The sequence below is a fragment of the Cetorhinus maximus genome, chromosome 3, assembly GCF_964194155.1.
Source record: "Cetorhinus maximus chromosome 3, sCetMax3.hap1.1, whole genome shotgun sequence".
Lineage (NCBI taxonomy): Eukaryota > Metazoa > Chordata > Chondrichthyes > Lamniformes > Cetorhinidae > Cetorhinus > Cetorhinus maximus.
The window spans coordinates 184,615,681-184,641,614 of record NC_135881.1 but is presented as its reverse complement, the minus strand read 5'-3'; the positions used below and the strand labels follow the sequence as shown (position 1 = coordinate 184,641,614).

Here is a 25,934-nt window from a genome sequence, read left to right as displayed (position 1 = left end):
TATTAGAGTTTACATAACTATTTTTCTGTTACAAGTGTTACCTAAGAATCATTTCTTACATCAGTAAAAACAGTACATGATTGTTCCTGTTTCTAGACCTGGAACTCAGCCATGAATTTGAAAATATTTGTACTTCTACTTTTTTGAACATGACTAGATTATTGAGCTAGGCAGGTGATTTGGTGTAGGCATGTCTTAACTCAAATGGATTCACTCATTAAACACTGCTAAATCATTTCCTGGTGCATACTAACAGTAAATAACAGTAGGATACAAAAAAAGAACCCATCATGTACCTGCTAGTTCAGCAAGCAGCATTATTGTGGATGAAGCTTCCATTAACTATTACTGCACCCGGCACAGCAATTTTTTGCAGTGACATATTTCTCTGTGATTAAAACTTTTAATGTTCAAAATAAGAGTTTAGACAAAACTAATATCCACTCCATAATTGCATGTGTGCTCATTGTCCTACATCGGCTCCCAATGGAGCGGTGCCACCATTTGTAAATTCTCATCCTTGTTTTCCAATCCCTCTGTGGGTCTCACCCCCTCCCTATCCCAGTTTTCTCCATCAGCCCTAAACTCTGAGATATCTGTGCTCCTCTAATTCTGGACATTTGGCATCCATATTTTAATCATTTCACCACTCGTGCCCATGCCTTCAGCCACCTCACCCTAAACTCCGGAATTCTCTCACTATACCTTTCCACTTTTCTCCTTCTTTAAGATATTTGTTAGCTCCTTAAAAGCTTTTGGTCGCCATTATTATCCTATGTGGCTGCATGTCAAATGTACACTACTGTAGGCCTCAGGCTTTCCGCAAAGTCTGGTCTTGGATATTTTTACCCACAGCTACACGCTGCACGCTGATTACAGATTGTGCAGTCTGAGCATGTGCAGTGCACCTAATTTCCCTGGATGTATCGCAGCCAATGCTACTGACGGACATTTTTCCAGCTTCTGCTCCGTGTTTCCAAAGTTATTTAAAGACAAGCTAGAAGGAAAACTTCAAAGCTTTATTCTGTTAAAGTTGATTCAAAGGACTCTTTTTCAAACCAAAAGACATGATTTGTACAAATGCGTAGAGAGAGTGAGGAAATAGTGCCAGCATTCTGTTGTGTTAATTTCAGAAAGTATATGAAACTGAGGAGAGATTATGGGGGGTTATTTTGGGGAAATGATGGAAACAGGCATTAAATATACTAATAAGGCATGTCTGTTTACAAGGCTTGTTTTAACCTGAAAATTTGGGGCTAATTGCTGATTACCATGGCTTAAACATACCTGTAGACACCGTACAGCAGGCTTAATATGCAAGTGCTGATTATGAGCAATTTTCGTGGAGGGATATAAGTAGCTTCCATGTGCACACTTCACTGCAAGTTTGGAATGCACCAGCTGACTGACTATAGCGTATATCAGGATGGCTCAGGGACCGAGGAAGAAGGTGTGAAGATTCTCGTATGAGGCACTATAGGTCCTTGTGGTACAGTGGCAGACAGATGTTCTGTACCTGGAGTGAGGAGGTCACAGAGGCAAATAATGGGACGAATGTGAGGAACGTTTGCCGGGAAGGTCACTGTCAGGAGTTCTGGCCCCAGGAAATGACTCCAGTGCCAAAACAAAGAAGTATAACAGTTTGATGCAGATGGTGAGGGAAAGATCCCGTCTCACAAACACACAAACCCAATAATTGCACCACCAGCAGCATCACAATCTCAACACTTTCCGTGCACCATCTATATACACGAATATTTGCACATCTCATGCTATTCATCCACAGTATCTTACTTCAGGCACATCGCACAGCTCTTCAACCATGACACACACAAACACACCTGCCAATACATTCGTTTACAATCATCACTCTTTTTCTTCCAGGACAAGATTGAACCCAACAGGAGCTCACCAGGAGAGGGAAGCAAGACTGTATGAGATCATTCCTTTTGTGGAGGCAGTGCTGGTGGTGATAGGGAGCGGAGTGACAGATGTCAGCCTGGCCACAGGCAGGGCATGGGACATCTTGCCTAGAGCTTTGTAGCCATTCCAGCTTCCTTACATATCCACAACTATTCCTGATCCCTAATTCCCTAAACCTACCCTCACTCACATACTGCATATGGTCTCATTCCATATATCCCCCTCAAGCTTTATCACTGCAGATCTCCAGGAGCAAAGCTCACCTGTCACCGAAATCAAGCCCCTCCCCCCACTCCAGAGACTGAGGAGGGTGAGGAAGAAGACACAGGGCGGAGTTTTGTGCCCTCCCCCACAGGTTTGGCAGGGGTGGTATTTAAACAGGTGGGAGGATGGCAGGTGGGGACCTCATCACCTTCTAGCCTCTACTCCAATTAAGTCTGTGGCAGCAAATTCTGTAGCCACCCTGCTGCCAACTGTGCTCCTTAAGCGCAGAATTAATGTTCACATAAGAGCCTCATCCTGTCCTTGCTGCTATTAACTCAAAAGCGGATGGGGAGTGTTCACCATGCAGGGAACATGATAAGCGTGTTTGCTTGCAGGCACCCAGGGGGAGGTCCCTCGTTCAGAGGCACTCAATGCCTGATCAAGGGACCTGGCACTGGGTAAGAAGGGCCCACTGAGAGCCACCCTTCTGTTATTGCTGCCGACACCCCTCACCCCACCCCCTCCACCGCCACCTCAACCTCCAGCCTGCAAACCCCTTCCCACCATCACTCATCCTGGGTCCCTCCTCATTCCAAGGCCTCAGGTGAGTGTAGTATGGACAGCAGCCACTGCCTCCTCTGACTGGCCGGCTGCTCTCAGCAGCCGGGACTTCTGCCCCCAGAGTCCTTGATCCCAGGGGAAAGCCCGCCACTGGCCTGCCAAGTGCCTGAGTGGCACAAGATGTGGCGGTCCTTCCGAAAAGAGGTGGGATTCTTAGCAAATCTCCAGCTAGTGGCCAAGCCCCTCATCACCTCTACAAGATTTGGCTCATATACTGTCTATCACCACCTCTGCTGCAGGCACCAGCTCAGAGACCAGCACCTTGCATAATTTAAAGGCTAGTGTAGAACTCCATCCATGGGACACACTGGGCATTATTGGGCTGCAGTGACACCGGTTGGCCATCATGTTTGCCACCTTGCCAGGGGCCAAGGTCACATACTAATTCTGCTTTAGAAAAATCAGATGAGAACTGCACAGGAGTGATGTATTTAACAAACCAAATATTGTATTTACGTGGATAGCCTGTTTGAAAGTTGACAGGATGCGACTAGGGTAGGGATGGAGTAGTTCACCTCCAGCCTGGCCCATTACCTGATGCAGAGCCTGGACCCAACCTCTCCAGTGTGGAAAGGATGGTCAGTGCCACCCAATGAACTGACCAACATCACAGCAGCTGCACTGAGGTCACAGTCTTCATTGAACTTATCACAGCTTTCATGAAATGACAAAGGCTGGAATTTCCCGGCCACCATTGGCGTTGGGTATTCTGGCAGGTGGGTGGACGACAATATGGCCAGAAGGCCAAAATCAGGTTTACGCCGTCGTGAAACCAGTTTGTGATCGTCTGCTCCACCCATCAATGGCGGCCGTGTTTCCCGCCATCGCACCTCAGGAACGTCATTTTAATACATTTGCATCTAATTACAAGCTCCACTCACCAGAACCATCCCCCCACAACAGATTTATCACCCACGTCGGCGTGACTTCAGGACAGCATAGCTTCACCATTGCCTTTAAAGGCGTGCACCTGGCGACATGAACTTCAGGGGGAATCCGGAGGTGATTGCACACAACCTTGTGCAGCACTAGTGAGCATTGCCTGTAGGAAACGAAGGAAGAGGTGCCGCGCATTCGGAGCGGGACACAGCCAAGTCGCTTTTTCCTGGTTAGCTTTCAGTACAGTGCTGGGGCAAGGGCTCCAGTGCAGGTCAGGCTGCGGGGGTGGAGGGGGGGCAGGGTGGGGAGGGAAAGGCAGCACAGGCTGAAGGAAATACTCAAGCACATGCCGGGTGTGGTGGGGGGGAGGGGTGAGGAGGGAAGGGGCCATGCACTTGGAAAAACTTGTCAAAAGTGAGCATTATTCCACGGTTGAGAGCATTCAGCTGCAGTTCTGCAGCTCCTTTGACATGCCTGTCTGAGGCCTCTGAGGCTTTTCTGCCCATCCAAGCAACATAAAAGCATCAAAATGCCACCAAATGCTCCAAAACATTTCACCCCTCGGGTGCTGACTGCAAATTAATGTGCATTTTAAGGGCAGCAGAGCAACTGGCCAACCGGGCAAGTTGTAGAATCCCCTTGTGAAAGGTGGCCATGGTGCAGTCACTGGTGTAGGCGCTCACAGCCCTTGCAGTGTCTTTATTAAGGTTTGGACCAGTGTCCATTACAGTTCAAGCTAACAGTGCAGCCTTGCAGCGTGGGTTAGGAGAATGCCTGTGCCTGAGCTGAGAGCACAGCATGCAGTCCAGTGGGTGAAGCTGCCGCCAACCGGTCAAGTGGAGTGAGGCGGAGGTGGGTTCACTTAGAGGTTCTTAGTACACCTATCCCACACCTCTCTCTCTTTAATCCTGCAGGAGGAGAATATCAGGATCATGGAGCCTGGTGAGTTAGTGGTATGCCTCCTGGCTTACAGGGAGCAGAGAAGAAGAAGAGGATGTCGGAGGCACCTGACTTGGCAAAGGGAGGAGCACCTCCCTCAAGATTTAGGGGTGTTGGGCCTGCTGTGTACACAGCTGAAGATCCACAACAAGCTGTCATTCTAGACCAAGGGTCTATAGACAGCACCTGTCATTCCTGCAGATGACTTTGGCATGTCTAGGGAACTGGTCGATCACATATGTCACCTGCTGCAGGATTTGGCGATACAGAAACATGGAGGGCATCCACTGCAAGTGGCCGTGAAAGTGACCATGACACCCAATTTTTATGGCATTGCCCTGTTCCATGGCTCCACAGGGAACATCTGCGGAATCTTGCAAGGTTCCGCACACAAGTGTATCCAGGAGGTCACAGATGCCACCTTTGCGAAGGCACAGAACTTTGTGCACTTTGACTGGGATCAGGAAAGCCAGGAAGCAAGAGGGCTGCAATTTGTGCAGATCTCTGGTTTTCCACATCTGCAGGGTGCCTTCGGCTGCACTCATATGGCGCTTAGACCTCTGTGGCAACAAGCAGTCAACTACGTTTACCGCTAGGGCTTCCACTCGCAGGAAATTCAGCTGGTGTGTAACCACAACAAACACATCCTACAGCTCTGCACAGGATTCCCAGAGAGCGTCCACGGCTCCTACATCTTTAGCAGGTCTCAGATCCCTGACATCTTCCAGGGTCCAGAGAGGCTGCAGGGTTGGCTTCTCGGGGACATGGGCTACCCACAGTGGACGTGGCTGATACTGCCCATGCGGTGGCCTCAGACTGCAGCAAAGCGATGGTCTAACAAGGCTCATGCCCCAACCGGACTTTGGCGGAGCAAATGATAGGCATTTTGAAAATGAGGATCCAGTGGAGCATTGCGATACAGTACCCAGAGGGTGTTGCACATCATCGTCGCTTGCTGCGCGCTCCACAACCTGGTGCTGCAACGGAGAGAGGACCTGGCTCAGGAGAGCATGAAGGAGCTGCATTGAGGAGGATGTCGAAGATGATGAGGTCCTCGACGGCGAGGATGCTGTTGATGAGGCCATCGCACTGGCCAGATGAGGCAGGTGCACTTGGGAGGCACAAGATTCATGAAGGATGATAACGAGATGCAGTGAGGGCAACCCCGACATCCTCACCTTGCATCTGTGAATGTTTGATCCCGTGTGGCTGATGGCAACGCACATACCCTCAATGCTCAGGCTCATGTCATGGGGATGCAGCTGAGGCCCTAATAGTCGCTCGATTCCAGGAAGATGATGACAAGATGCAGTGAGGACACTCCATAGATCTTCACATTGTCTCTCTGAATGCCTGACTCTTGCCTGGCTAAGGGCAGCTCACTTGCGCTCTGTGATCAGGGTCATATCATGAATCAACTGTGAAACGTTAAATACACCTGATCATTTTTCAGCTTTCAGCACCCGATCTCTTCGGGAGCACAGCGTCACCGGTCACAGATGCTGAAGAGATGGGGGCCAGTCCCACCTCAAAGCTGCTGAGAGCACATAGAGAGAATGACGGAACTCAGTGACACCTGTCCACTACACCCTGGCAGCAATGACGAGCACCGTCAAGGTGCCCAGTTAGCGTGAAGCCAGACCATCACTTTGGTCTGAAGTTTACACACTGCAAAGGGAAGAGGCCCTGGACTGAGAGACCTGCCGTTACCTTGTGCAGGAACCAAGGTTTCACATCTGAGCGAGACAAACACTGCTCATCTAACAAGGAGCCATAGGCAAGGAGTCATTCTTGGGACTTTATTTACAATGGTGAACATTAAGTACAAGTGATCAAAATCAGTGCCCCGGCTTTGCAACTACATCTTCTTAACTTTCCTAACCCTGCCACTACATCTTGGCACTCCCTGACACCCACAGCAGAGGTGCAGGCAGCCTGCTAACTGCTACACCCTGTCTCTGATGACCTTGGGGGCATCCTCTGAAGGGCCCCAGCCTGCTTTAACTGTCCTGCTTTGGGCTAAATGCATCCTGTTGAGCAGGAGCTGCGGGAGGGTCACAGGAACAGGGGATTTGGATTGGCCAGACATTCCCAGAGTAACCTCAGTGGATGGCCAAAGGGTGCTGAGCTGCCTGTCCTCCTACCTATGGGTGCCTGATGGGTGGCTGACTACGTGGGATGGAAGCTGGAGTGAGATCAAGCTGCCCCACACTCCTCTCACGTTGACACTGTTGGTGGCCAACTATGACGTCAGCGATGGAGTTTAGTCCATGCAGCAGTGCAGGACCAATGTCCTGGACCAACGTTTCCATGGCAGCCACCATCCTATCAGTGTTGACCTCAGTGCGTTGGCATGCTGGCGCTATCACCTTAGACTGAAGGTGGACGGACTCCTCCATCGTGCCTGCAATCTGAGGAGTGCAGCAGACATCCTTTCCTGATGTTCCCGGACTTGCCTTTGCAGCTTCAGCAACTGAGGTATGACCAAGTCCAGGGGTTCATCACCTGACTTAGACTCAGCAGATTTCTGGCCTCCAGCAATCCTCTGAGTGTCGGAAACCTGGAAAGACCCTGCCACAGACCATTGTGGATCAGACAGTGCAATGTGCTCAGCAGATTGTGACCCCAAGTCTACTCGAGAATTGGGTCCCACTGAGGTGTGTGTCTCTGCGCTGGTGGAGGGTGTGGGTGAGCGCAGTGACAGGTCTTCAATTAGAGTGTCATCAGATCCTTCTTCCAAGACGCTTGGGTTGAGGACCTGGCTTGTGGACCCCCTCGGCTGCATCCCAGATGTTCCTGACAATACAAGGAGAGATAACTAGTGCATGGCAGGGGACTGAGGAACAGAGAAACTTACTCACAACATGGTTGTCTGAAGGATGTTGCACTGCGGTCAGCTCACCATCAGCTCAGGAACAGTGCAGGCTTTTCAAAGTCCGTGAGGGCCTTGATATCAGGCATTCCTCCACCAGTCTGCAACCTCTCCCTTTCGTTGTGTGCCAGCTTGTCCTGCATGAATAGAGATGGACAGAGTGTAGGAGGCTGCCTGCCAGGCCAGATGAGAAGGATGCCTGGCATGTGTGGGTGGTGAGTGGTGCCATGGATGGGATGAGGACACAATCCGCAGGGCAGATGAAGGTGTGTGTGTGAGAGAGTGAATGGTGTCGTCCCTTGAGTGAGATCCCTGTAGATGTGTGATGGGTTTGTGGGTGTGTGAGTTAAGAGTGATGAGACAAGTGACTCACCCTGGCAAAATGGAGGAGATCATTCATCCTCTTTCAGCACTGGGTGGCTGTCCTCTTTTGCAGGGCGCTGGCACTGACCACCGCTGCCACCACCTCCCAAGCTAGATTGGTGACATTACTTGCTGGTCTTTGCCCATAGTGGGGGTAGGGGACTTCACGGTGGGCCTCTACTGCATCCAGTGGACGCCCAAGGGAGGCATCACTAAAATTGGAGGCAGCTTGTTTCCTCCCTTTGGCAGCCATGACTTTCCTGCAGCTTCCGATCCCTTAGAGAATGCTAGCCCTTTAAATATGGCACCCGGATTATAGACGGCCTGAGGTCATGGCAGGGCAGGCATATCAGTGGACGCCCCACCAGTGATCCGGCGTGTTTCCCAGGAATGCAGGAATGAGGTGGGATGTGTTGGGGAAAGGGCAATACGGCACGAAAGCCTGCCATTGTGGCCAGCGGATAAAACGTCCCATTTCCCGCCCGCTACTCCACTTTGTGCAAATTTGGGTCAATTTTTCCCAAAGTGTTGCAATGGAAACTCAAGCAGCTGTCATGTTGTTTCTGGGCACCTTGTATGTATGTTCGTATGATCGTATGTTGGGCGCCTTGGTTGATAAGGCCCAGTGTCTCAGTTGCTCATCGATCAATTCTCCAGCAGAGCAAAGAACTGGCAGGATAGATGTACCAAAGTAGAGGCAAGGGAATCAGGGAGCAAGAAACTACTGACATCTCCCTGGATGGCAGTATTCCTGCTTCCTACCCATCCCCCCCTCACTCTCTGAGACTCCACCACTACCACTGTCTTTACAGTTGCCTGTCAGCCAGTCCACCGAGACCCCTCGAGCCCATGCTGAGATCGTTCAGTCTGAGGTGGGGCCATCATAGTCCGCCACCTCTTCAAGTTATTCCAGGAGGACACTTGATTTGCCCTCTTCAAAGTCTCAGCAGCGTGTCACTGCCACTCAATTTGTACTTCATAGAAGCGCCAGTACGCTTATAGGAAAGCTGGTAAGCATAAACACGCCAGGGTGAATGGTGTCATACTTACAAGTGCTTTTGATCATGTCACGTTATCATTGTTTGTGTTTGCTCTAGATGAGGAACGACTACGGTATTTGTAAAATGCTGGAATTCGTGCTCTCTTTAATTGAGGAAGTGCTCTTTTTATTATCGGGAAGGGATTGAAAGGATTGAGTACAGATGGTGAACTTCTTGATGGATTCTCAGCGTGGAAGGTAAGGCATTTGGCTACAGTGCCCCGATGTCTGGATGGTGGAGAATGTCCTTCAATCTTCAAACTGGCGACTGTCCCTCCTGGAACCATCTGGCGCGCTCCCTGGTCCTCCGCCTCGTCTTCCTTTCCTTGTGGCTCCTGAGCTTGACCTTTTGGCACATTTACTGGTGGTAATGCCTGGTCTCTCACAAGTACCAGGTCATGGAGCATGCAGCAAATCAGCACAAAACTGGAGCCTTTTTGTCTGCCTGTCCCCTCTCTTCCAGCACCTGGTGCTGCCCTGCCTGGCATCATTTCTTCCTTCCATTCCTCCTCTAGACCAAGGAGGCCCCTAGCAAGATTCCCATGACCAACCGCTACCTTTCCCCTTGTGATGCCTATCAGGTTCCCAATAAATGAGCACAGCACTTATTCTCTTTAGGTGAAGTTCTCAGAGAATTTGCATAATACATTTTGATACAATGTTGGTGTAGTCTTGACAAAGTGCCTCAGAAAGTCTCCCAATGTGTATCAAGAGTTCCCTTTAAATGCATTGTAGCCAGTTGATCTCCAGCAGCGAGTGAACAGTGAAAGTTAAGCCTGGCTGTAAGTAGCACTTGCAATCCTCACCAACAACTTCTTTACTCCTGTTGGTTTTTATTAGGAGAGTGTGTTAATCCAGCAAAATGATGTGCAGCCTCTTCAAGGAGAGTTAGGACACACTTTAATTAGCCTTATTGAATCTCAGGGCGGTCATTCTAGCAGATGCTTCAATTCCTTTGCCAAGATGGCGTCTTGCGCTAAACGCAGGCTAACGAGGCTTTGCAGGTCAAGACCTATCTTGGCTACTTCAGAGACTCTTTAGCACCTAAAGTATGCAGGAAAAATAGCCCATGTCTTTTGTCATTGTAATTTATACAGTTTTCAAACAAAGTACAAGTTGCATTTCAAAGACAACAAAATTATCACCTGTGGTTTGTTGAAAGTTGACAACAGTAAATTTTCTAAGACAAACACAGACACAGGAGAGAGAAACAGATAGGTACAGAGAAAGAGATGGAGGTGATTTACTGTACATATAGAGAACTGTAAGTGGTGCCTAGTCATCATGTACATTCTATTAACGAGCTGTGGGCATCAAATGGACACCCTGCTGCAGTTTCCTAGTTCTGGAAGGGCAGTGAATTGGCCAGTTCCCATGTTGAACTGGTCAACACAAAGTGTCAGGGATGAGTGGTGAGGGAAGTGATCCAGAATCTGGGAGTGGAAGGGGGAGGGAGGCACAGATGGGGCAGCAACAAGGAAAAAAGATGGGAAGAAGGGATTGGGAGATGTCAGTTCAAGCTCACCTTTCCAGTGGCAGTCTCCAGTGGTGTTTTTTCTGTGCAATACACAATCAAATTTTTCGGGCACCTTATTTTCTCATGCAAACAGCCTAATATCTGTTACAGGCATGGACCATGGGTGGCTACGGGAGTGGGCGGTGCAATTCTGATGCGGAATGAGTTTGCACAAGCTACCTGCCATGTCAGATCCTCAGGCACATGTTTTACAATTGTGAAATGAGTGGAGCACAATTCAGTCTCTCAGCCACGAGCACAAGGACAAAAGAGACTAAAAGAGAGACCATGCACTCTAACGTACTATATGCAACACAATGCTAAATCCACTCGAGCTAACAAAAATTTGGAAATACTTAACTTGCAACTTGAAATGTGAGGACCTTTAAGTTCTGTCTGTCTAATAATAATGGAACACATAATATTCTATCACACTAATTCAAGCATGGCGGTTGCTCACTCAAAGTCTGTCAATCATCCAGCTTATCCTGAGTTTGGCAATTTTGCACATATGTATCAATAAGTAAAATAATGATGGCTTAAACATTAGAAAATTAATAAATGCTCCACAAACCTTAGTATTATTTCACCTTGAGATAAAATTCAGTTGAGTAACTCATTGAAATGTTATTAAAGTTGCAGCATGACAAAATAGATAAACGTTGAGCTTATACAAGGCTGATATGCTTATCAAATGTTAATCACTACTGTTAACAACCTGCTGGCCTCGGATTCCTGGATCTCCTTGAGGTCCTTCAACACCGTCTCTTCCTTTAGCCCCCTACACATAAAGATAATACTTATTTAATGATGTGAATACAGTGGTACTTCAATTAGCATCTTAACTAAGAAGATAAATAAGGGAAATTTGGTGCATAATTAATAACCCCATATCCCACTGCTGATATTTGGTTTGAATTGTCAATGTGCTTTCTACCCCCAACCATCCACCTCGGTCTCCACCAGCATCACTCCCCTCCATGAGCCTCCCAGCAAAATCAACAATTATCATCAATATTTCCATTTTTTTATTAAGCACTAAATTATGTAATAACTAATTTCATTATATAATGAATGTAATTTCATAGTGCCCCAAAACATAATCTTCTGTTTTTGTTTCAGGAAATCTAGATTCCCCAACTCTAGCCAACATCAGCTCTAATCTTTCACAGTTCAGGCATTGACACTTCTTAGCCTTTATCTTCTTTCCAGTCACCCTTTTTGGACTCATTGGGTACCAATTCCTATTCATGGAGATTACTAAAGCAAGAGGCATTGCTAAGAGAATGATATATAGCGATAATGTTACTGGGCTAGTAATCCAGACACCCTGCTAATGCTCTGGAGAAGCAAGTTCAAATCCCACAATGGCGGAACTTAAAGTTCAATTAATTGAAATGACCGAGCAAACTACTCAGTTGTATCAAAATGCTACAGGAGAATCAAATAAGAATAAAATTGTACGGACTACCCAGCATTGACCAGCACACCGGAAATGACAAACCCTGCAAAGTCCTGCTCACTAACATCTGGAAACCTAACACAGTCATACTCGCTGAATCATACATTACAACCTGACTCTCCCATCACCATCTCTGGGTATGAGCTATCTAGCCAGTGTGACAGACTCATCAGAGATTGCAGCACAGTGGTATTGTTAGGTGGGAGTGGCCCTGGGAGTCCTCAACATTGACTATGGGCCAAGTGCTGGTAAATGGGATTAGATAGGTAGGTCAGGTGTTTCTCACGTGTCGGTGCAGACTCGATGGGCCAAAGGGCCTCTTCTGCACTGTAATTCTGTGATTGACTCTGACCCCATGATGTGAAACATGGAAATATCCTGCTGATTATCACTTACTTAAACTGATGGTTCAGTACTTCTCCATGTTGAACAACACTTGGAAGAAGCTCTGAGTGGCGAGAGCACAGAATGGACTCTGGGTGGGGGATTTCAATTTCCATTACCATGAGTGACATGGTTGCACCACTACTGCCTGTGCTGGCCATGTCCTAAAGGACATATCTGTCAGACTGGGCCTGAATCAGGTGGTGAGAGAACCAACAAAAGGGAATACCTACTTGACCTCACTCATACAAATCTACCTGTTGCAGATGCATCTGTCCATGACAGTGCTGGTAGAAGTCCTTGTGGAGAGAAAATCCTGCCTTCACACTGAGGATATCCTCCATCATGTTTTGCGTCACTACCACCATGCTAAATGGGATAGATTTCAAACAGGTCTAGCAACTTAAAACTGGGCATTCACAAGGTACTGTGAGCCATCAGCAGCAGAATTTTATTCAACTGTAATCTGTAATCTCATGGCCTGGCATATCCCTCACTCTACCATTATCATCAAACCAGGGATCAACCCTGGCTCAATGAGAAGTGCAGGAGAGCAAACCCGGAGCAGCACAGGGATACCTAAATATGAGGTGTCAACCTGGTGAACTTGCATGCATATTAAGCAGCAACAGCAGCATGCAATATAGCTAAGTGATCCCACAACCAACAGACCACATCAAAACTCGGCAGTCCCGTCAAATCCAGTTGTGAATGGTAGTAGACAATTAGATAACGAACCAGAGGCGAAGGCTCCACAAATATCCCCATCCTCAATGGCCCAGCACGTCAGTGCAAAAGATAAGGCCGAAGCACTTGCAACCATTTTCAGCCATAAATGTCGAGTGGATGATCCATCTTGGCCTCCTTCTGAGGTCCCCGGCATCAAATAGGGTATCAAGGGTACAGAATATACCTTGGGTGAGGGACTTCAATTTCCATCACCAAGAGTAACTTGGTTGCACCACTACTGACCAAGTTAAGGACAAATCTGCCAGACTGGGCCTAAGGCAGGTGGTAAGAGAATCAACCAGAGGGAAAATCCTACTTCCCTCACTAATGATGCCAGTCTTCAGCAAATTTGATTCCCTCCACATAAAATCAAGAAAAAGCAAAGGATACAGTACAGGCAACAGGCCTTGACAACATCCTGGCTGTAGTACCGAAGACTTGTGCTCAGAACTAGCCGCACCCCTAGCCAAGCTGCTCTAGTACAGCTACAACACAAGTTTCTATTTGGCAATGTGGAGCATTGCCCAAGTATAGCCACTCCACATAAAAAAGGACAAGCCTGGTTTGACCTATTCTCAATCATCAGCAAAGTAATGGAAGGTGTCGTTAACAATACTATCAGCAATAACTTGCTCACCAGTACTCAGTTTGGATTCTGCCACTGCTACTCAGCTTCAGATCTCATTACAGCCATAGTCCAAACATTGACTAAATATGTGAATTCACACAAGAGTGACTGCCTTTGACATTAAGGCAGCATTTGACCAAGTGACTTCAAGGAACCCCAGCAAAATTGAAGTCAGTGGGAATCAGGGGGAAAACTCTCCACTGGTTGGAGTCATAACTAGCACAAAGAAAGATGGTTGTGGTTGTTGGCAGTCAATCATCTCAGCCCCAGAACATCACTGCAGGTGTTCCACAGGGTAGTGTCCTAGAATCAACCATCTTCAGCTGCTTCAAAAATGATCCTCCCTCCATTTTAAGATTAGAAATGGGGGTGTTCACTGATGATTGCACAGTGCTCAGCACCATTCAGACTAATCAGATACTGAAGAAGTCTGCATCCAAATGCAGCAAAACGTTGACAACATTCAGGTTTGAGCTGGTAAATGGCAAGTAACATTCATGCCACACAAGTGCCAGGCAACGACCATCTCCAACAAGAGAGAATCTAACCAACTCCCCATGACATTCAATGGCATTACCATCACTGAATCCTCCACTATCAACATCCTGGGCGTTACCATTGACCAGAAACTTAAGTAGACCAATCATATAAATACTGTGGCTACACGAGCAGGTCAGAGACTGGGAATTTTGCAGCAAGTAACTCACCTTTTGACTCTCCCCAAGCCTGTCCACCATCTACAATGCACAAGTCAGCAGTGTGATGGAATGCTCTCCACTTGCCTGGATGAGTGCAGGTCCAACAACAAAAGAAACTTGGCACTATCCAAGACAAAGCAGCCCACTTGATTGGCATCCCATCCACCACCTCAAACATTCACTCCCTCCACCACTACACACAGTGGCTGCAGTGAGTGCCATTTACAAGATGCACTGCAGCAACTCACCAAGGCTCTTTCACCAGTAGACTCCAAATCTGCGATCTCCACCATATTGAAGGATGAGGGCAGCAGACACATCGCAATACCTGCTAGTTCCCCTCCAAGTCACACACCATCCCCACTGTGGCTGGGTCAAAAACCTGGAACTCCCTAGCTAACAGCTCTCTGGGTGTACGTACACCACATGGACTGCAGCAGTTCAAGGTGGCAGCTCACCATGAGCTTCTTAAGGGCAATTAGAGATGGTGATAAATGCTGGCTTTGCCAGCAACACTCACATCCCATGACAGAATAAAACTGCTTCACTATTATATATTCCCCAGTGGCTGCCACTGATACTGAAGCAGACTCCCTACCTACCCAAATCAAGGAGATATGGTCACACACTTTGGTGTAGCACTGGACACACCTTCCCATCAATCTAGCAGTGAATTCAGTCTGATCAACTTTACTCAAAACATGATAAACTTTGGCAGAGCAAGCACCATCAGCATGTTGCCTCTTTAAAGCGCCTTTTTTAAATGCAAAAAGTGATTGAACTAGAATAACAGTGAATGAATAGTTCATCATTTCTCAACATTTAAAATTAGATTGTAGAATTTTGAGCATGTAGCTTGTGGTGCCTGAGAGACTATGAAAGCTTTGATAGAATACTGGCTAATTTATTTATATTACATATATAGTACATATAATTTTGTATATATTAAATATATTACCTATATACTGCCTAAATGTATATTATAATATATATTTAAAAGGAGCATCTAATTATCATACCATTATGATTATGAACCACGTTTTATTTACCATTACTGATGTATGTGGCAGCAAATGCATTCTGCTATAACAAAATGTCAGAATACTTTAAACAAGACATCTTTGTCAATTCTGAGATTCCCAGGCTAAAGCTAATTCTTTCACTCTTCCTGTCCACACTACCAGCTTTTGCCTGCAATTACATAGTATGTAAAAGCTGCTAAATTATGATCAAGACAAAAGAAATCTTACCTGTGGACCCAGTTTTCCTCTCTCACCATCTGCACCCTAAACAAAGCGGAAAATATAATGTTTTTTTTATTCTGTTATTCCAATAATAATCATAATGCAATCTTTTCTTACCAGATAACACTTCTGAAAATAAAAACATTCCATTTGTGTCTATAAAATACAGGTAAGAGATAAAAATTAATTTACCTTGTAGGAATATTAGGCTTCTAATTCCACCCCAAAACCAACACCTCGGGAGTCTTGACACCCTACTCTTCCTCATCTTCATACTGTTCCTTGGTGACTTTATCTGCACTCATGGGATCAGCCTTCGCATCTGCATTAATGGCATCTGCTTCTCCTGACCACCCACTACTCCCCTGCCATCTTCTTCAGCACTTTTCTTGACCCATTCATTAACTTGGTTGTCAGACTGTTTTTCAAGGATCCAGACATGGATGAGTCACAATTGCCTCCAGATAAACACTGGGAAAAGTGAAGCTATCATCTTTTGCCTTCGTGTTCACACCACTAATCCACCTTTTTCCCAAGACACCATCTCAAGCTGACTCAAAGGGACGAATTTTCATGATCTGACCAGAGGCAGGACCAGAAAGTAAAGGCTCCCGAGCGGCACGCCTGGAGGTTCCACCTTTGTTTCTGCCCTTGGCCATTCTTACAAGAGTGAGGGAGGCAGCGGGCCCTGGAACAGGCCTGTTCTTAATAAGGAAGTAATTAACAGGATTGTGGGCTTATTAAGAGCCTGTATCTGGTAAACTTTAATTTCCAGGGAGGTGGCTGGACTTTAGCAGCCATTTAGTTTTACACCAGTTGTATGGAGGCATGAACCATGGCTTAGAGGTGAGAAGAGTTTAAAAGGTAAGTAAAACGGTTTTGCCTCCTTTAAAGTTCATCATTAAATGCTGAAGCATGAGTTGTATCTGTGTTTATTCATGTGAGTGACAACAGTGCTGTGCTGGAAGATGTAAATACCTATTAATATTGTGTTTGATAGATTTTTATGTATAGATTTTCTACCAACTGTCAAGCTGTCAATTAAAAGATCAACATTGTAAATGTGAAAATGTCTTCAGATGAATTTAAAAAGTTCATCAAATGGATAAAATGGTAGAGTACTTTAAATAATATTGAAAGTGTAGCCTAGCATGATAACAATGTCTAACAGTTGATGTTTTTCCCATTGCTATCTCAGCAGATGTCTAGACATCTGCAATCCAACTGCCTAATCATTTTACAGGTACTTGACTCTGTTTACACAGTTGGTTTGACATGCCTGTTTGTTTACTTGTGGATTTTTATGGGTTATTCAACTACATCCAGCTGTAATAATTGGACCTGTGAGTTCTCTCCATAAAGTAGATAATGGGTAAGGGGAGTGATGGTGAGGGTGGGGGAATGAGGTTGAGGGAGGTGAGGCAGCGAGGGGGTGAGGGGGTAGGAATGAGGTGGGGTTTAAAGTGGTCTGAAGTTTAAACTGTATATAGATGAGCCACAGATTGCATTGGAAGAACTGGGTCAAGATTTTTTGGGAATGGAGATGGGCCTTTTAACCTGCCTTCTCTGGATTTAGATAGGCCTCCAAGGTGGCAGGCCTGTCTCCAGGCCATTAGGCCTTGGACCACCACCCCCACTGAAAATCACGCCTCTTTACACTGTCAAGAAATGGGATGCAGGATTAGTCCTGCCTTCCAATTCCGTCTGGCCCTAACTGTTTGAAGTCTTACTATCCTATTCAACCCTAAACTGAACGTTCCACCCCACATTCTCTTTATCACAAATATTGTTTGCTTCCACCTCCACAACATCACTGATCTCTATACTGGGATTCCATGCAGTACTTGAACCAACGTTAATATACACACTGAGTGTATTGTCCTAAGCTACCTAAATTATTTACATTTTAATTATCAACAAGATTAGACATTAATGGCTATGTTTTTTAAATTGCTAATTTAATTGAAGCAGCAAACTAATTTATGGTCACATTTCACTTTTAAGTAAAATTAGTTAACGGGGGAAAATATTATCATTAATGGTCAAATTGAGAACTTGTTCCCAATTTGAAATGTTCTCTGGGTAATTAACCTCATTTATTCAAACCATCTCTTCGGTTTACATTGGGGCTGATTCAGTAAGTGTGAAATAATGAATCTGATTTGAAAAATAATAATTTAGCTGAATAAATATTATGGAACTGCAGTGAATCTGATGATGGTAACAAAGGCTTGCTTACGAGGTTTCCAATATCACCACGTTTTCCTGGATTACCACTTCTTCCTGTACCACCCTGTAAAATAATGTTTCACTGTTATCCCATTTAGGATTATCAAGTTCATAAAGAAAAATTACAGCTCTCTATAAATTACTAAATAGATGCGTTAGAGAAATGAAGCTAATGTACCACTTGACCAGGGTTCCCTTTTTCACCCTTTGGACCTTGAACAGTGTTGCTGGTGCCAGGTTCACCCTTAGAGAGAAGCACAAAAAAAGTCAGAAAATCTTTGCCAAAAAAAAGCTTTGGCAGGCAGTTTGATAAAAGCCAGTGATCCAAATGATTAATCAAATGACATTAGTTCTTGCTAGCACCAATAACCAATGCGCCATGAAGAATGCATTTTAGTAGAAATTAGTGGATTTCAAGAAATTATTCAAACCAGTATTTTGCGTATTGGGACTTAGCTAGATCTGCGCTGCTGTAGAGTTGTCAGAGTAGTCAAAATACGATCAGTTAGGAGTTTTCTATCCCTATATTCCAATGCATTTACATCCAAAATCATAAATTTCTTAAATCCCTGTCTGAGTTGAGGAATGCTAAAGAGAAATCTGGACAGCATCCCCCTCAATTATCATTTCCATTGATTTCACCATTCCCTTTTAAGACACATCTGAAGTGCTTATTGCCCTATGTAAAAGGGATCAGGGGACTGTGATCAGCTCCTCTGGCTCATTCCAATCCATTTCTACCTCAAGTAATTAACACCACTGTAAAGGTGGTGGTAGAGCCTGTGAGAGATGCAGGTTGGACATAGCCATTTTGTGTGCTCAAATGTAACTTAGTTTTCTTTGCCTGAATAGTATTTGTTAATGTACTTTTGGGGTTGCTTCAGGACCTCTGCTGTTATTTCTACTCATGGCTGAGGACTAGATGTTCCAAAGGTAGATCAGAGGCAAGTGAGGCCCATGAAACTTCATGAATTGTTATAGAGCAGATTAAAGGCACCTTGTGGTCTTATTTTTGATATCTGGATAAATCTGTTTGTACCGCAGTACAAACAGTCAGAATCTCCAGGATAGCTAGAGCATGCTGTGTGCTTTAAATACTGCTATGGAGAAAGACTGGCTGCTTGCAGAACCTGAAGGTGATGATGCTGAGGAGGAGGAAGCAGCACCTGCAGCCCCACAGCATGAGCAAGATTTGCAGGAAAGAGAGAGGTGTAATAGAAGCAATCAGCTGCCTGACCAAGTAGAACATGGCTAAAAGTCCATCATTTCAAAAAATAAAAGCTGTATTACCAAAATAAAATCACTTCATGCCTGCTTATGCGCCCCCCACACCCTCAAAATGTCTCTCATTGTCCAAGATTTCTGCAAAATTCCTTAATGAAAGAGAAGTCGCCATATCCTTGCCATCATCCAACTCCTGAAAATTTAAGCATACACAGAAACAAGATGCACAGATGTACATACACAGATCAAGCTGTGCCTACTTTAAACAATATGAAGTTCTTCAGATGTAAGTGATTTTGACAAGGCCATATTTACTGCATATCTCGTTTCCCTGAGAATGTGATGTTGGGCCTCCTGCTTGAACCATCACAGTACTTATTGGTGATGAGTTAGGTGCAAAATTCCCAGATATGGACCCAGTGATCATGAAGGAATAGTGATATATATCCTAGTCAGGATGCTGAGCAATTTGGAGGGGAACATGTATATGATGGTGTTTAACAACACTGCTGTTCTTTTGTGATGTAGAAGTTGCAAGGGGAGAACATTCTGTTGAAGTAACAGTGCACCCTATAGGTCGTACATAGCACAGTCACAATGTGTCAGTGTTGGAAGTAGCTGATACTGTGTATCAGGGACAGTGAACAAGCTAAGTGCTCTATCCTGGGTGGTGCCAAGCTTCTTGAGTGTTGCTGCAGCTACATCCAACAAGGTAATTGGTATATGTTGAACTACAGTCCTGACTAATTGAGCCTTGTAGTTGATTTGAGGGACATAGGAATAGGAGTAGGCCAATTAGCTCTCGGGCCTGTGCCACTATTCAAATATTTCATGGCAATCTGTATCTTTCACAACCTTTGCAAACAAAACTCTATTACTCTCAGTTTTAAATTGGCCTAACCCCAACCACTTGTTGGGGGTGACTTTGCCTATTCTATTAATGAGGTTCCCTAACATCCAGGTGCAGAGAGAGTATAAGAGATAATGAATTGAGTAACTGCTCTATTACTGGTAGAGTAATAACTGAAGTGTGTTGGGATGAGTACTTTGGCCATACACAAAAGGTCATTGAACATTTTTTGGCAGTGAGTGATATTTCTTTAGGTGAAAGAGGTCTTGCTGCCTGCCTCTTCCTCCAGACAACTACGACCCTCTTTGGGGGCTTTCTACCCTCATTTCCCAAGGAGAGTTTCTGTCCTTGACTTTTCTTCTGACAACAGGATCACCACAAATGAAGCTGAAAAACCTTTATACTTTTGTTGCTGCTACCATGTCGGGTACTATTGCTACCTCAGCTATCTTGCACTGTATCAAACTATAAATAGATGGTTTATCCTTCAACTGGCTGTACTCATTTAGATGCTGAACCAGAACTGTAATGCTCCCACTCCCAACCCCACCACTGAATAATGCCTTTCTGTCTCTGTAACACCCTCCGTGGCTAATGAGGGTCCTAGAAGCAATTAGAGACTAGTTAGTCATGTTTGGTAATGGCTGTCATCCTGATGCAAACCCAACAACAGGACAAGAATCCCACCTTTCTTCTTGGGCATGTTTTATTCATAAATCCAATTTCAAGTCTGCAAAATAACCAGTCACACTGGAGTCAGTTGTACCACTCACACCTCTGAGTTAGAATGCCATAGATCATAGCCAATGCCAGGATAACCTAGAATGGCACTTTAATATGGTACCAACACTGCTGTGCTATTCTGTCAGATAAGGCAATTACAGCCTTGGCTAGGTGCATGTACAGGTCTCATGTCACTACTTGAAGAAAAGCAGTCTTCCTACAACTAACAACACAAAATGTAGATTGATTGGTCATACATTGCTTTGCCATTTATAGGATCTTGCTGTGACGTATCATCCAATTAAAAACAATGGCAGTAATTTGTTGTGTGTGAAATGTTTTGAGGTGTTTCTATGAGTCATAATAAAATGCTTTAGCAATGGAAGTTCTTTCTAATTACCAGAGAGAAAGTGTATTGACTTTACTGTCAGTCTTAATAGGGATAGGTAATATGTTATGTCTGTATAATGTGAATATAGGACAGCTGAGGAAAGCTGAGTTATTCTAAAGATAGAGAAATGGATTTCTGGGAGTACGTAAGCAGTAAGTTTTCATGGTCTAGGTCACAGCCAGAAAGTTCTTGGAAAACATTAACTATAAAATTATATTCTGGAGACCTCTTAGCATCTGATTCCATTTTAAAAGCATTCATACCACATCATAATGACAACAATTGTTGCCTTTGATTGATAGTCGTCTGCAACCCATGAGAAGCAGATAATGAGTTTGTTAGCAGCCAAATGAGAAATGTTTGGAGCAGAAAATAGTTATAGAAGAGATTTGAAAGCACAGAGAAGTAGCTTATTCCATATAAGCCAACTAGAAAACTTTGACTTCAGTAAGGCTTCAGAAAGGATAAGCTAGATAAAATGATCTGAATTATTTAGAATTGCTACAGATTTAGACAGAAAGAACTGAATTTGGTTAACACACTGGTATATTCAATAGGTGAGGACATGAAAGGCTTTTTTTACATGCCATTAAAATATAACGCAACTGTCCAAGAATAAAACAATATTTTCAAAACAGTATAAAGTGAATTTGAAAAATATTTTTTAACCTGCAGAAATTTAAGTTTTGAAAACTAAATTTAATCAAAAGAAATATAAAACAAAATCAGCGGCCTGTTTGATAACCATTTCATAGTATTTTGCCCTATGCTATTCTACATGGCAAAGTGATTTGTGGTCATGTTGCAGCAAGCCTATGAAATTACAGTTAGACTCCAAGTTAACCCTTGCTAAGGACAGAATGAGTGAAGCTATTCAGGGACAGCAAATTTTAATCAGACATTAATGGGAGCAATGATGAGTTATAACAGGGGAAATTAAAACAGCAGAGTAGAAAAACAGTACACAAAGGTAGGATCCCCTTTATGCATTCATGTTGACCACTGGATTATTAATGTACATATAGTTTTCAATTTTATAGCTGATAGCCAATTCCATTATTTAATATTGGGTTGAAGTCTGTGTCTACTTTGTTGCCCTTTTTGAAAATGGGTATTGCATTTATCTGGCTCCAATATACGACTACCTCCCCAATGTCAATCAGATTGGCTGGCAGCTGTGTGGTCCCAGCAATGACAGTGGGAGTCATAGCTGGGCTCCCATACAGGCAGTCCCACCACATCGAGGAGCCCAGGTAAATACAGGCTCAGGAGTCTCAGTGAGGATGAGAGTGGGAACGAGATGGGGTGATTGGGGAGTGGTGGGGAGGCCAGATTCAAGAGGTCAAGGGGGATGGTTAAAACACGGGGGTGGGGGAGGGCAATGATCTGGGTAAAGGGGGTGGAATTGCTTTCGATGGGCTGAGGGGGCCCAGAAAGGAGGTTCCCCTGCACTTTCTTGCCACCAGCTAAAGCTGCCAGGTTTCCCATATGGCTTGGACTTAACTCTGTCCTGGATAAACTACCAGTGGCAGCAGGATAAGACACTAAAGTGGTCATCAATTGGCCACTTAAGGGCCTCAATGAGCCTGGGATAGGCGGTGGGGGGGGAGTGGGGGCTGCCAATGCCTCCCCTGCAAAATTTCAGATGGGTCAGGGGAGGGCGAGGAGGTGGTGTGAAGGCCATCTGTTGGATTTTATATGCCACCTGCCTTCAAACCTATTGGCAGAGGAGTGTAAAATCCAACCCCATTTCTCGCCAACACAAATCTTCCCCGTGTGAATTTTTCAGAACCAGATTTGATAACTCTTAAATATAGTCTTTGATTGTCTATGTTTATACTAGCCCTTTTCTAAAGATTACTTACAGGATCTCCTCGGGAACCAGTCTCTCCACGATCACCTGAAAAACCTTTTCGGCCTTTTGTACCCTAGAAATTAAGGCAAGCGATATTAGTTGTCAGAAATATTTCTAAGACATAGCAGCTGCATTCAATTTATTCCATAGGGGGGAATGGTTTCACTGTTCAGGAATATGATTCACCCCATTCCGATGAAAAATATCGCTAAGGCTTTATGTGTAGCTGCAGTGTGCAGGAAACTCGAAGCACTGTCCTGTGAAATGGTACACTGGGCCTATTAATTTTCACATGATGAGATTCTGATCCTAGTTGAAAAATCAATGGAAAGTACTGTACTTCCACGCAACCAAGAAGGTAAACTATGGATGGCATAAAACCCCCTACTGCCCCACCCCACAACTCCACAAATCTGTTCTCAAACATCTGATCCTAGCACCTATGCCTAGCACCTCACCAGGCAATAACACCTATTAAGGTTTAGATAATGCTGGCCTCTTGAGATCAAATCTTGCAGTTTATACAATCTGAGTTTCTCAATGTCTTAACTCAAAATGTACTTATTATCTAGCTACCTAATGGTCATTATCCATGGTTCAAATGAACATTTCTAGCAGAGCATCACCAATATATCAGCCTGTGGGTAGATTTTCCTCTTTTGCACTTGGGTGTTAATTAATTACCTGGGCAGACAACAGAGTGAAAATTGGACGGAAAGTATATTGTGCCAGTGACAAGGTTGCCCAATTTTCATCCTTTCAAAATAATGGACAGAGGATGAGGAAGGCTCCATTAAGGGTGTGCAAGTTTATTTTATGCGCTTCACCTAGGCAATTATTTCATGTTCAAATTCAAGGGGAAAATTTGCTCCCATCACGTTTCAGTGCATTTTATTGCACTGAAGAATGCATGCGGACTTAAGGGTTTTAAATAAAGTCAATTATATATCACATAGTGTGAGAGGAATTACTTAAGAACCCCCTTGTGAAAATCCATGTAAGGTCTGTGTGTTAAACGAAAAGTGTCAGAATGGCTAGAAGGATTGCTAAAGGACAGAAAGCAGAAAGTAAGCGCAAATAGATGCTTCTCTGCTTGGCAAGGTGTGGTTAGCGATGAAAGCCATCGATTTGTGATTACACTTATCAGGTTCTCAACATAAGTAAATATGGGTATATAAGGGATAACTTCAAAACTTGATATTAGGTGGCTTGACAAAATGTTAAAGCGCCGGATGAGATGAAAGGTAAAATGAAACTGGAGACCAGGACAGTTTTGAGATAGAGTAAGCTGGTGTTGCTGAAGCACAAGGTACATGTGGTGGTACATGGCATTGAGTGTGTGTCTCAGGATGTGGCAAGAACAGTGGTTCCAGGAATGCTGAATGTCTTGGAAATATTTTTAACTGTGGGTGGATACGAAAAATGAAGGGTGGAATTCCAGTTGGAACCCATGTGGAATAAGTCGGAGCTGGAGTTAGTTGCTGATGAATGAGGTCTGCTTCTGAAAGTGAGACTTTGTAACAAAACATGAGAAGGATTATACTTTTAAGTTTGGGAATGCTGGGTGAAGAGCAGATGAATTTGAGGAGGAGGTTGAGAAGACCTTAAAAACAATGCATCGGGTAGATAAATCCATTAAAAAAGAAAATGGAAATCTGGGCTTATGACAAGAGGTGTACGATATAGAAGTCAAATATGATGAATCAATGTAACACTTTAGTAAGACCACAACATTGTGGACCACAATGTGTAGTTTTAGGCTCCACATGACAGGAAGAGTAGTCAGGTAATAGAAAGGATACTGCAGAGGTTCTCGTGGACGGTGCCTAGTATAAGTAATTTTAAATGTAAAGAAAGATATCAAATATTGCAGCAGTTTTTGTTAGAAGAGAGAAAATTAAGGGATGCTTTGATGGAGATGCTTAAAATTGTGACAGGATGGAACAAAGTAGATAGAAGTAAACTGCTTCCAGTCACTGAAGGGTTTATGTAAGGATATATGGACAAGATTAAACATAAGAGGAGAAGCAGGAGAATCTTTTTTATACAGAGGGGTGTGAGGCTGGGGAATACACAACTGAAGCTAATGACTGAAGCAGAGATCCTGCCAACATTTTAGTGGAATTTAGATGGGTGGTTTTAGGAAAGAGGGATAAAGGATGAAGGAAACAAAGTAGGGCCATTGGCATTTGATGCATGATAAACAATAGAGACTGCCTGCCTTTATCTTTTGCTCGTGCTCTCTCTCTCAGGATCTTGCAGACTAAACAGTCTGTGAGGTTCAGGGATATCTTAAGAAAAACTCTTTAACCCATTATTACAATGTCTTGCTATGGACTCTCTCCCTTTCAAAGACAATTTCCATGGCAACATGAATCACAAGGGCCTTGCTTCTAGGTAGAAATGCTGATTTACTTGCTTCTAAGTCCCCATCTACATTCTATCCTGAAATTAAATAGACAGTTTAAATTGTACAAGTTTGCAAAACCTGATATTCCTAAAACTTCCCTGTGAGACTTGGAGACTAAGGCCTGGATTTTCACTCCCGAGGTGGGAAGCGCGAGCGAGGAAATTTCATAGCTCACCACACCCACCTTGGAAGAAGCTCTCCCAAAAGTTGGGATCTTTGCTCTATGGGGCAGGTATGGGATGCAGCTGCAGGTGGCTACAGGGGTTTCTGAGTGCCAGTTAAAAGGCCCCCCTCAGTTCACTGGGACTTTATCTCAGCTGTTTTGTTAAATTTTAGGCCCTCTAGCCCTCACCACTCCCTTATCCCATCACCCCTACCCAGTCCCCCTGCCACCTTCATGCCCCCATGCCAACTTAATGCCAACCCATGCCAATCCACCCATCAACTTTGACCCTTGCTCCCTCCATGCCAATTCACCCAGTATCCACCATGGGCAGACATCATGAGCCATGGAATAAAATAAAGGTCTAAAAATTTAATGCTATATTTTTTTTTAAAACACTCCCATTTATGAAAGTCCATTCAAAGCTTATAAAGCTCCTCGGGTGTTTAAGCTCTTATAAAAACAAACTTCTACTCATAACCCACATCAAAGACAGCTAATCCTTCAATAGCCTCTTTGAGCTGTCAATCAAAAGGTGAACTTCAAAACCTCTGCTGAGATAATTATAGCATCTGGAAAGCAGCGAAG

At 44.5% G+C, this 25,934-nt stretch overlaps 1 protein-coding gene across 1 annotated transcript in view; it reads right to left on the bottom strand.

Moving 5' to 3' along the window:
- Window positions 1-25,934, bottom strand: part of LOC144679090 (collagen alpha-6(VI) chain-like) — a 250,470-nt gene that overhangs the window by 74,100 nt on the left and 150,436 nt on the right. Inside the window, exons 18-22 of the mRNA XM_078539381.1 lie at window positions 22,784-22,846; window positions 17,909-17,974; window positions 17,741-17,794; window positions 15,508-15,543; window positions 11,075-11,137 (exon numbers count right to left, since the gene is read on the bottom strand). Of these exons, the coding sequence (XP_078395507.1) occupies window positions 11,075-11,137; window positions 15,508-15,543; window positions 17,741-17,794; window positions 17,909-17,974; window positions 22,784-22,846 (282 nt within the window). The remainder of the gene's footprint in view (window positions 1-11,074; window positions 11,138-15,507; window positions 15,544-17,740; window positions 17,795-17,908; window positions 17,975-22,783; window positions 22,847-25,934) is intronic.